Genomic DNA, 12,985 nt, shown 5'->3' on the forward strand with positions numbered 1-12,985 from the left:
ATGAGTATGAATTAGCGTCGGTTTTTTTAATTTCATTATACGAATCGTAGACAGCTGGAAAACGGTACAAAGGTGAATATCACAAATATTATTTTGCACTCACTAAAGTTTTACCTAAACCATCAAAATGCTTCTCTTTTCCTTAACTTGATTCACAGCATTCATGTTACGCTTTTAGTCTTAATGACTTCACTTGAAGAACACTTGAAACTGATTCTTGTAAAATTACGATCATGATTTAAGTAATTATATATGTATTCAGTTAATAACTTGCTAGAATGAATGACATTAACCAGTAATCAGGATATGATAGTTGGGAAATGTTTGAAGAGAAAGTGATAGTTTTTGCTATACAAGTGCTTATTTGTGGAACTTTTGCGAAGATAAGCTTCATTTTTTTTTTGTTTACTTTCAGAGTATTTAATTTTATTTATCATGATCCTTCCCAGCGATCTAATTAGTTGCATAGCCAACTTTTAGGAACTTTTTCTATGCAAAAGAACTAAGCAGACAACGAAGATCTTAGGAGTGTATTGGTTTCAATATATTTTTAATAATCTTTTTATCTTACTGTGGCAGCAGAAGAAAACTATTTGCAGTATGTTGCCTTTTCCACTTACCAAGCAAAACGTGTACGTTAATTAAATTTAGTTATCTAAAAAAAAATCTGTCCAAAACGTCTTGTTTAAAAGCAAGATAGAGCAGTGTTAAATTAAAAAAAAGATTCGAGGGCTTTCCATAGAATTAGTTTCCAATACACATTGTCTTGAAATCACATTTCTGTTTTAGAAACTTTTTCCGACACGTTTCAGTTCAAAGAAAACTTTGATATTCAATCGCCCAAGGCTTCCGAGCTCCCGATAAAACGAGACAACATTTCTGTAGTTGTTAAAATAGAAGACGCGGACGCGGTGGTTTGATTGAGATTGAAATCAAATAAAAAGTTGTTCTCCAAGAAAAGGTTGAATTTCTAACGTGTTTATGATAGAGACTACAAAGACATCCTAGTACTATACTGTAGAGGGAGAATGCTGAAAAACTGTCATGCTTATTGTTTAAAGCATTTTTTTTTTGATGCTCTGAGTTATGTGTCACCCCTGAACAACTGATACGTATTAACTGGAGAGACCTGAGCAATTTTCAGTTTTTTATTTTCAAATTACTCTCTATGTTGCATTTTGTTTGCAGCTAGAATGATAAAGTCTTCATACACAATGATGCTTTGTAACTTTTGTTTCTGAATCAACAAAAAATAAAACTTTTTTTACTTTTATTGGCATTTTCACGTTTTCAGGACGCTAACAATTAAGTTTATTTTTCAAATCAAATTTGCAGGATTGGAAAAACATTTTTTAAATCACTTTTCTAAAAAATTTACCAAAATGTCGAATATAACTCTTGAAAATCTGGCTGTCAACATGGATCAAATGTTTCTTCTAATAAACGGAATGTTTGTCTTATGTAAGTTGCTTTTATATACATTGTTTATAACAAAATCTGTGTGAGTTGAGCAAAGTACTGACGGGAAAGACATCATCCGACACTAGAGAAAGACCCCCTTTAATTTTTTTCTCAAAATGAACCATTTTGACACTGTCTGCTTTGTAAAGCCCTGAAAGAAGCAAAAACCTACGATAGACAACAAAGCTGTAGCCTACTGCTTCAAAAAACACATTAATATTAGCCTACTATCATTTTGGTTTGGTGAAACAATTTGAATAGAAACGTGCCCGTCTTTTCTCAGTGTTACTCCTCTGTCTGGATGAAACAGAACCGTTTCATAGGACCAAATCGGAACCAAAAAAAATTGTTCCGATAAAGCAAAGTTGATTTTATTTTCATAACGAAAGTAAACCAAGGTCTTATTTTAATTTTGTCACAACGGAATAAACTTTGTTGTTATCAGGCAGATTTAACTTTAAAGAAGCAATTTGACTAATAAATAAGGTTCGTTGGTGCTCCTTTCTTATATCTTTGCTCATTATATATTTGACTTGTAATATTAAAGGCAAATAAACGATTTCTCTCTCTCTCTTTAAAAGTAATTGATTAAAAACATTATTTTTTATTGCAGTCATGCAGGGAGGGTTTGCATTCTTGGAGGCTGGGTCGGTCAGAAGCAAAAACACAACTAACATCATCATGAAAAATGTTTTAGATGTTTGTAAGTTACTATGTCACTCATAGACCAAACATAAAAAAACAAGGAAATAGATAAAAAAAATTATATAATGTAACCCTGTGCTGTTACTTACTGTAAGTGTTTCTGCCGGTAGCCACTTTAACAAGTCGAAATTCTGCCACAAAATAGTTTAGACTCTTTTTCAAAGATTTAAAGTGTGAAAAATAAATAAAGAACCGAGTTGTGAAACTACTGAAGGCACATATTGTCGAAATTAACTAACCACCAAAACTATGATGATCAATGCCTGTCCAAGCACAAAATTTGATTTAAAAAATGGCCTAATTTTGCCATAGCAAACCCTGTTGTTTGGATAGGAATAAAAAATTAATAATCAATGTTGAAAAAACTTTAACTTGCAAGTCTGGTATTCAAATTAAAAGTGGTTAAAAATGATATTAAATTCCGCCAAAAAAAAGATTATTTCAAAGTGTTTCATTTCAATAACTATAATTGGAGCAGAAAAACCAATAATTTGAGTATTTACGTTTTAAATTATTATGTTCTCAACATCATCTACGACACTAGCGACTTGTTAAAAGGGGAAGCTGAAAGAACCCAAACTAAACAAAAATAAAATTGATCTGGAGCACATAAGCCAACCCACCAAATAATTGTAACCTACCACTGATCATAAGTTGATTTGACGAGATGGTAATTGATTGCATCAAAATAACGTTGTTTGCTTTCAATTCAAATTAAATAAATTAAGTCATCATGACACGACTTCTTTCCACGACTCCAATTATCACCAGTGATCGCTTCTGGCGATTTTAAAACAAACTGCGCGGTTTTGTCACTCGAATAAACTTGCAAAAATCACTGTAGCTATGGTTGTACCTGGTGTAAAAGTTTGTATGGTCCATAAATGCTACTCTTATAGGAAAGATATGTTTACATAACAATGATGACTTTAAATGAACACAGTAAAGCTACTTGAGCATGATTTACCTGCACCCTTGAAGTATGGAGGAAAGTGCGCAACTGTACATTTCTTTACTTCTTTTCTTATTTAAAATTGCGGTGGTGTTATCTGCTGACAAAAGATATATCATTTTGTTCTTATTTAAATTCGTTTCTTCTTTTTTAATATGCGAGTGTTCGTGTGAAAGTCACGTACACGAAGAATCCTTGTTTCAACACAATTACATGTATAAAAACGTTTTATGTTAATCGTGAAATTTTTTTGAAACCATTATTGGTATGTACAATACATAGACTAGGTGTCTATGGGTAGGCCTATGCATCATAAATGTGTCACATTATTTGTTTCATAACATAAACACGAAATATTGTGAAGCCTTGCATTTTTCTTCAGTCATTGGAGCAATAATGTACTACGGAGTAGGATATGGATTTGCTTACGGAAAGGAAGGAAATGCCTTTATTGGCCATCGTCAGTTTTTTGCGTCTAACCTGGGGAGCAATGCCACGGTACGATTGATACTGTGAAACCCAGTTTTGTATGTTGAATAAGCTATGAAAAATTAGTAAAAATCTTGCAAAAACAACTAGCTAGTCTAAGCCATTCCAGATATTCTTCTACCAAAAAACATGGTAAACTTCTCATCTGAAAGTTAAATTAAATGTACCGTAGGTTTTGTGTGGAATAAAAAGTAAATTCTTTTTACGTAATATTTTCTTCAGCTTTTAAAATTTTTAATGCAGAAAAGAATATTTTATGTTTAGATGCTGTTGAACCTTCTATTATAGCGACAGATTGAGTTTCGCTTTTAGCAGCATGATCTTTGCTTACTTCACAATGTGGATACTAACGATCTGTTTTAACCTGGTTGGTTTGGTTTTGAATCTTTATCCTGGGACTGACAAAGCTTTGGTTGGTTATTCCTGGTAGTTTCGCATAGCCTACTTGTAGAGGCTCTTGACGCAGGGCCGGTTATCGAGATTGGCAGAGTGAAGTTGCCCGATTGTTGAAGTGTTATTGTCGGGAAATTATTCCATTCACTAGGTGCCGCTGAATGGAGAGCAGTCCTGAAATGCGTTGCTCAAACGCACACCCCGAGAGTCGAGCTTGCGCCGCGTGATCTTGAGCCGCGCGCGTAACCACTGAGCTAACAGGGCGGACATGGGCTAACGGACTTGATGCTGTGGTAGTAGCGGTTTGCACTAGCTTTCGGAACACAGTTCTCTAGTCATGTGCAATGACAAATATGCTGGTCATAATATTAGAAAACTGTGTTCCAAAACTTGTGCAAACCGCAACTACCACAGCATCAGGCTAAAACCGATCGTTAGTATCTGCATTGTGATATATGCTTCTATTAGGAGTTTAAAATATCCCAAAAGTAGCTATGCAAGAATGAAAAATGTCAACGACCATATTGCGACCTTATCTGGTCGTAATATCATCACACAAAATTACTGTTTGCCCGTATAACTGTTTACCCTATTTGATCAGCACATCTTTACAAACTTGAGTAGGATAACTTGGCAATTTAAACATTATTAGACCGTTAAGGAAATTCGGTTTTACAGAGCGTTTGCACCAAACATATGTCAAAATCAAAAATCATCAAAATAATTTCCGCCCGATTAGCTCAGTTGTTATGCGCCGGGCTCAAGATCATGCGGCGCAAGTTCGACTCTGGGGGTGTGCGCTTCAGCAACGCACTATCAGGACTGCTCTCCAACAACACTTCAACAATCGAAAAACTTCATTCTGCCAATCTCGGTAACCGGCTCTGCGTCAAGAGCCTCTACAATAGGGTGGCTCGTTTTTGAACTTTTTGTTTTAATTCTCTCGGGGTAGTGGGGAAATGGTGCCAATGAGTGAGAAAAAACTCATGACAAAATTTGAGATTCGTAACAAACTATCTTCAGCCTCCTCATGGGGCTCAAAAATCGAAAAATGGGGTCAAAAACGCAATTTTTCCAAAAAGATTTTTAGTTTGGTTAGATACAATATTGTTTAGATATATCTAATTAACCTAAAAAAAATTGGAGTCATTTGAACTATTCCTTCAGCTTCCTCACAGCTTCTGAAAATTTCCATTTTGCGGAAAATTTTGCATTTTTGTTTGTGGTTACATAACCACAAGCTTCGTCAGTGACGTAAATTCAAATAAAAAATGTCACTTTTTCCTACCAAATTAACCCAATTTCCTTAAAAAAATACGCAACAGCTCAGGGCAGGTCTATAAAGAGAAATGCAATGACGTTTTGTTGTTTTTTGGTTATGTAACCACACACAAAAATGCAAAATTTTCAGCAAAATTGAAATTTCAGAAGCTGTGAGGAAGCTGAAGGAATAGTTTAAATGACTCCAATTTTTTTTTAGGTTAATTAGATATATCTAAACAATATTGTATTTACCCACACTAAAAATATTTTTGGAAAAATTGCGTTTTTGACTCCATTTTTCGATTTTTGAGCCCCATGAGGAGGCTGAAGACAATTTGTTACGAATCTCAAATTTTGTCATGAGTTTTTTCTCACTCATTGGCACCATTTCCCCACTACCCCGAAAGAGTTAAAACAAAAAGTTCAAAAACGAGCCACCCTACTCTACAAGTATGCGAAACTACCAGGAATAACCAATCAAGGCTTTGTCAGTCCGAGGATAAAGATTCAAAAACCAACCAAACCAACCGATTGAAACAATTACTTTTATTGAAAGGTATAACCTTTTTCTTTAATGGCAGGAAAACATGATCGAACCAAGCGACTTCTACGCTGGATGGTTTTATCAGTTTGTGTTTGCTGCCACTGCTTCGACAATAGTTTCTGGAGCCATGGCGGAAAGAACTGAGTTCACCACCTACATGGTCTACTGCCTTTTTCTGACTGGATTTGTCTATCCCGTGGCGTCGCACTGGGGTTGGTCTGATGATGGGTGGCTTAAATCTGGGGCAGGTAAGGAGCTTCTGTACAATGTACCCAATGGTTGTGATTAGATGTACTGCACTCTGCTCAAAGCATGAGTTAAAGATCTGCGGAGGATCTAGGACAGGGGTTCTTCAACCGGAGGTGCAAGAGCTTGTCCTAGAAGGTGCGGGAATGTTGAATGATTAGTGTTAGTTATAAATCACTAATTAGATAGCGAGAATGTTGCTGCCTGCTTCACATAAAAACGAAAACTCAATTGGATGCTTCACATGCAAGTAGCACTCAGCAACAACACACCACGATTTGATGCCATCCCCAACAGGAAACAACAGCACAAACGTCACTGGACTTTGCTTAACCATCACTACGGGGAAAGCTACTTTGCTTTCACACAACCAATGAAATAAAGTTAGTTTCGGAGACAACTGCTGACAATTGGGAATGCAAAATTCGACGTCATGACTGCCTTTTTGCTATCTAATTGTCATGATTGGGCAGTCGGGCGGCTGTACCAGAATAGCATTGGCTTGAAAGAGTTTTTGTGAGCTTAGCCATATCCATACGGACAGTAATTTGTCCTTCGGTAGTTTGGCCACGTGTATAAAGTGCGCATGAGGTGTGAGGTGTGAGGAGTGTATTATTGTATGCAAGTGAAACCTGGCCCATCACCGTTGAAGAGCAAAATCGGTTATGTCGCAATGACAACGCCATGGTAGCCTACGATTGATCTGTTCCACATGTCTTTCTGACCTGGTGACGATAGAAGAGTTGAGATCTCGGCTTGGCACCCATCAGCTTGAAGATGTCATGAGATGGAAAAGGGTGCCTTCGTAGGGACACGTGCAACCCATGGAAAAAATTACGTGGCTAAGAAATTCAATCCTTTAACGTCCATGGGAATAACTCTCAAGTACGTCCTAAGAAATGTTGGATGGACTACATTGGAGAAGACCTGCGATTAGCAGAATCACAGATCGTATCTCGGTCGACCCTCAAGACCAGGATCATTGGCATTGCATGGAGAAATGTTATCAAACAAAATAGAAGATTGTGAGCTACTGTAGCGTAAAGGTATAACAGCCACCAACCCTCGTTATATGGGGGACAGGAGAGGTACTTATTTCGTAGAGATGAATAGACACAAAACAGCAAGAAAAAAGGCAATTTTAAGATCCGCGTACGAGGAAAATATCATGCTGGGTTGTTTTATTATCAGTTATATAAATAAAGATTAAATAAACAAAATGGTTTTGGTATTTAGACATGTAAACAACATCACTTTTGAGTAATTCTAGAAGAGGGTGCGACAACTGGTTGGTGTTTTCAAAGTGGTGCTAACAAGGAAAAAGGTTAAGAACCACTGATCTAGGATGATAGGACCAAAAATTTGATGACTTCCGATCGTTTTTGGGTACTGTCCAAGCACCATCGCCAATCCGAGATGGTGAAATGTTGACCTTAGGCCCTAGCAGCCCTGGCTGTCAAGGCAACGAAAACTTAAATGTAATGTTATCAAAGCTGTGTGTTATCAATGAATTTATTTAAGAAATAAAAATTAGGTTTATCAAAAAAACTTTTGGTTTCAAGCTTGGCCAGGGTTTCAACGCATTATTTTGTCGCAGGTACGGGACTTTCTTACATCGATTTTGCTGGATCAGGGATCGTGCATATCTTAGGTGGAACTGCTGCTTTTGTGGGTGCTGCCATATTGGGGCCTCGCATTGGCCGTTTCAATAAAGATGGGACTTTTAATGACATTCCAGGACACAGCGTTACAGTAAGAATAAACTTTAAGTCACATTTAAAAAAACAGTTCGATGCAGCTAGCCTATTAGGCTACGCTAGTAGGCTACTTAAAATCTTACTACTTAAAAGCTACATTATTTATAGAATATCCATTACGGCATGATCAGAAATGGGCATCCGCTACTTTGAAAGTAGGGATCCATTGCTACCGTGACATTGGGAAAAAGTAGCTTCACCACTGCAGCCATTACTCCAACAAAAATATGGCGCCGCTATCCCTACCGTTACCAAAAAGGTAGCGCGTTCTTAGCAGTGTTGCAAAACTAGCTCATCTACTTCCTTCTTCTGGGCATAATATTTTCATGTATGAAACATACCTGCAATACACCATGTTAAACCCGCTGAAGTTACTTTGTTTTATTTCTCTATGGTTCAACAAAGTATGTTTTTGTAACACACATTTGTTTATTAGAAAAAATTCCAGTGGTGTGAAGCAATGTTTCCACGACAATTTTAAGACTCGGTTGGTGCGAACCTGAGCGCACCGGTTAAATCTCATCACCAAGAAACCTGTCTTGCTATCTGTTAAAGAATTGTTTTTTTTTCTATATTAAAACTGACTGAAGAAATTTTTTCTTCACTTCAGGTCGCATCATTGGGAGCATTCATATTGTACGTTGGATTTCTGGCCTTCAACGGTGGCTCCCAGCTTTCAATTTCCAATCCTGGTGATGGGTTGGCCGTGTCCGTGGCCATTATGAACACGATCTTGGGAGGCTCATCTTCGGCCATTGTTACCATGATCTTATACAAAACCACAGAATCTATCAGAGGCCAAGATCATTATTGGTCTCTGATCATGACCATGAACGGGGGACTGGCAGGTTCGTAAATATATTTAAAATTTGTTTTGAGTTATTAAGGTTCTTTTCAATAAATAATATAAGCCAACGTCTGTGGAGTGGAGTCCCTTTAAAAGTTTTACAACATTTGTTGTACGGTATATCTAACGGTTAAAAATTGGTTATTTTCAGTTGAAAACTTCATTTTGGTTCGGTTAGGTTGACATCCAAATTACCAAGTAAATACCTGCAGTCATTCAAATAATAGATAGTGTATTCGTTTAACACTAAAATAGCACATCTTTTAAACAAATTTATAAGCATGCAATTATAAAGTTTACTCAAGTTCAGTTCTTGAGAGTGTGACAAGAAAATACCCATGCAATCTAATCATGAAGATTGAGTTCAGTAAACCAGGAGTGTTCAAAGTTTGTCCCGCGGGCCAAATGCGGCCAGCGATACGTTTTTGTATGGCCCGAGCTTGTTGTTTTACAATGTGTTATTTTTGGCGCGCAGAAACACAGAAATCATATCATTTCGACTTGCATTTTTTAAAAATTTAACTAAGACAGCATTTTTTTACAGACAAGAGAAAAGCCTGCAGAAAATTTAAGATCATTTTTGCGCCAAACTTGCGAATCAACTATTGTCCTGAAAAGTATAGTAATGAGTTGACTGATATTCGAGCATTTATTAATTTTCTTGAGTTTAGTGAGACCCCACGAGCAGTAACAAATCAAACTTATTGTTTATCATTTCAGGAATGGTATCTTTGTGTGCTGGATGCAACGACCTTAATCCCTGGTCAGCAATCGTGATTGGAGTAGTGGCAGCAGTCTCTTTCATTTGCTGGCACCATTTGGTACTCAAACTTAAAATAGATGATCCGCTGGATGCCGTTGCAGGTTTGTTTCTTTTGTTTTCATGATGGTTAACGTTTAGAAGGTTGATAAAATGTTTAGTGGTAAATCTAATTGTAAATGTAAACACGATTTCGATAATACAGTATTTGATACAAGTGAAACCAGTAATGAGAAATTAATAACGTGGAAGTTCAGTAAAACTTATTTTGTAACTTTTTGCTTTGCATTAGCCAACAAGCTCCAATTAAAATTGCTTGCCCCTGCTATTGCTCTAAACTTAACAGTATTTCTCCTGTTGTACAGAAAAAAAGTAAAGTGGCAAGTTTTTACACTTTATGTCTATGCAGCAAAACCAGAGAATATCTTAAAGTCATTTACAATTACAGTACAATGGCACCTATAGAACATTGTTGTCGAGAGTACATTCTGATTGTATAAATTTCAACTTGACTTGCTTGCAATTACTGTGAAGACATTGGTTTGATGACTGCTTTTTTCAGTTCATTTGGGAGGAGGGTTGACAGGAGTTCTCCTGGCCCCTATCTTTGTAGTAAATGGACTGCAAGTCGATGGAGAATACGTTGGAGGGATCATATACGGAGGCCACGAGGTCGCATTTAAAGTAAGTGTTCTGAGTTAAAAGTAGCGCTGACACTATGAGAAAAATGACCCTCTTTTGGCTGTATTTAGACATTAAAGTACAATTTTAGCTAAAATTTTAGTTTCAAAACTTTTAAAAACGTGTATTTTCCACATTTCTTACGTTAACCATGTTTCAAGTCACTTTATTTAGATGATTTTATCACATGTATAATTCGAGCAACCACATAAAGGAAGCATATTATTCATAAACTTGTTGAAGAAGCATAACATGATATAAACACTTGAATTGACTTTTTATGCCTTACAATGCAATTACAGACAACTAACATTGTTACGATGTTCAGAATCCTAAACTGTTCAGATAGGATTAACGCTTTCAATACCTGATATGTACTTGCCAAAATACGTAAAGCTTCGATAAAAATCATTGCCGGATTAATTCATTAAATTATATTATGGTTTCTTTTAATAGAGCTTTGGTTGGAATTTACTTGGGGCTGTGGCGATCATGACATGGACTGCAGTGTTGTGTGCCATCATGTTTGGGAGCATGAGATACTTGGGTTTTCTTCGAGTAAAAGAATCCGTGGAGATAATGGGCATGGATAAAGTTAAACACGGAGAACCAGCGTACCCTGCTGGTGGATACGACTATGGAGAGCACCCCCATACCAAATCATGCAGTAAGTTTCTTTTAAATTGTGATAATGTTTTTGCAGCCTACTTAGAAGTAATCTTTCGTGGTTGGAATACAGTAGTCCATGGGTTGTAAAATCAAACTTTATCATTTTTATTTTTAACACAGTGAAACATTTTGGAACAGTTATCTGTTTCCTATTTAGATTTAAAGCAATGACGTAGTGGTCTACTTTAGCCAGCGCAATAACAGTTACCAATATTGCTCTTACTTTTAACAAACAAGTTTATAAGCCTGGAGTGGTGTTTGTGAACGTGATAATGCTTTCTATGTAGGCTATACTATCTTATGACATCTCTTCACAAAAAATTTAATTAACCAATTTATGTTATTTTCTTGTTCGTTTTCAGTGGATTTGCGAAACGGGAGCTATTCCAATCCAGTTGCGCTTGAAAACGGTGTTGTTGAAGATAACACTGACTTTCCGCCTCAAATATTTGACGTTGAAGAGCAATCGTCTCCGATGTAAATATAATTCATGAACAGACTTTATTCGAATTTATAAACGGAAGCAACCTAGTTGCCGGATACGAACGACCATGACAAATAGATCGAGTTTATAAATTTTCTGTCACCTGCTATTCTACTCATTTTGGGTACCCTGCTGGACTTAATAGGGTCTCAGCAAGCATCAAAAGCCACCAGATCCAGGTGGATTCTGTGGAAAATATTCTTTGATATTGTTGATTCAGCCATTTTGTTTTATTGCACATTCTGAAGACGAAATCTGAAGTTTTTCAAAAGCTTTTATGTTTGCAAGTTTCAGCGCACACAGAAAAAGAACTACAGTATTGAACGAAAACTCTTCTAATAAGTGACGTTGTTTGAAAAGTTTTTTGCAGTTTCTTGTAAAAATTCGACTAATTGAAACATTTTAAAAATGCGTTTCTTGTTTCATGAAATCTTGTTAATCAAATTTCTATCGAAGGTTATGGGGCATCTGAAGATAAACGAGTGTGATAAAATAGTTCAGTGACTTTTTATCTTATGCGTTACAACAATAAATAAGTGGATGTATAAAAAGCTTTGTTCCAAAAGCAACTTCTATTTCATTGGAATGTGATTAAATTTTTGCTGCCGAAGTTCTAATTCTTTGTATTGCCCACAGGCTTTTATAACAATTTGCAGATGCTCATGTATGTATGCAGCTGCAGCTTGCCATTACTGATCTATTCGCCACGCTTCAATATCAGCTTCACTTTGCTTGTTGTTTTATGCCTGTATCATGTTGCCAATTGCAGTTTGCAAATCTTTTTCTGTAAAAATGTCTATAGGCTGCTGCTGCTGCCTACAGCGAAAAAGCAAAAATTGTAAGATAGAACTTACATAAGCTGTCGCCACGCTTGAGTTTATACAACTTACACAAAATTACACTTATACAAATACACATATACAACATTACAACGAACATGCTTTAGCAACTTCGTGCAATAAGCTATATCTTTCGATTTTGTCGTCTTAATTGATTAGCGAGCGACTTAGTGAAGAAGCTTCAAGAACAAGGGGCGCTGGTTCAACTCTCGGGGAGTGCGTTTGAGCAACGCACGTTACAAATTGCTCTCCATTCAGCGGCATGTAATGGGTGGAATAATTACCCGGCAACAAGACTTCAACGATCGGAAGCTTCACTCTGCCAATCTCGGTGACCGGGCCTGCGTCAATAGTTTCGATTTTTAGCCCGTGTTAAAAAATCTTGAATAAAACATGAAAGCCTGGTTTTACTGTATTTTCCTCGTTGTTTTTGACGGTTTGCTAAGGTAAGCTATGGTAATACTTGCTAAAAAGTGCATAAACATCTCATGGATACGAGGAAGTGGCTACTTCCACTGCATCAGCATCACCCTAAATACCTTTTAGGCTACAACTTTCTACCTTGCAATGTATCATTTTGACGATTGATAAAATAATGTCAAGAATGTGTAATACATAAGCAATTTAATAAACTTAAATACTAAAACTGTAATCTTTTGTATGTGTCAGAGCAGTGTGAGATTGGTTAAAGAAATTTGACTCAAATTTTGCAACATTATAGGAAGAATTGATTTCGGAAACATCAAAATCGTTTTCACTCCAAAGAGGTTAGTAGAGTGGAGGCGAACAAACCAATGCACTGCTACCACTCCACAGTTTTTAAGGCCAACGTTTTCCCAAATTCAACTTCACAGTCTTCTTTCAATCTCCCCGCGACCAATGAGTAAGGGCTCGT

At 36.6% G+C, this 12,985-nt stretch overlaps 1 protein-coding gene across 1 annotated transcript; it reads left to right on the forward strand.

Annotated features, from left to right (window-relative positions):
* Nucleotides 1–1,341: 1,341 nt before the first annotated feature.
* On the forward strand, nucleotides 1,342–12,742 carry LOC145766252 (putative ammonium transporter 1). The gene is made up of 10 exons (XM_082577926.1): nucleotides 1,342–1,461; nucleotides 2,075–2,164; nucleotides 3,501–3,616; nucleotides 5,845–6,055; nucleotides 7,651–7,805; nucleotides 8,421–8,658; nucleotides 9,378–9,521; nucleotides 9,980–10,101; nucleotides 10,555–10,765; nucleotides 11,130–12,742. Exons 1-10 carry the CDS (start codon nucleotides 1,383–1,385, stop codon nucleotides 11,246–11,248), a joined length of 1,485 nt encoding a protein of 494 aa, XP_082434052.1. The 5' UTR covers nucleotides 1,342–1,382; the 3' UTR covers nucleotides 11,249–12,742.
* The last annotated feature ends 243 nt before the right edge of the window (nucleotides 12,743–12,985 follow it).

This window comes from Aplidium turbinatum, chromosome 3 (assembly GCF_918807975.1).
Source record: "Aplidium turbinatum chromosome 3, kaAplTurb1.1, whole genome shotgun sequence".
Classification (NCBI taxonomy): Eukaryota; Metazoa; Chordata; class Ascidiacea; order Aplousobranchia; family Polyclinidae; genus Aplidium; species Aplidium turbinatum.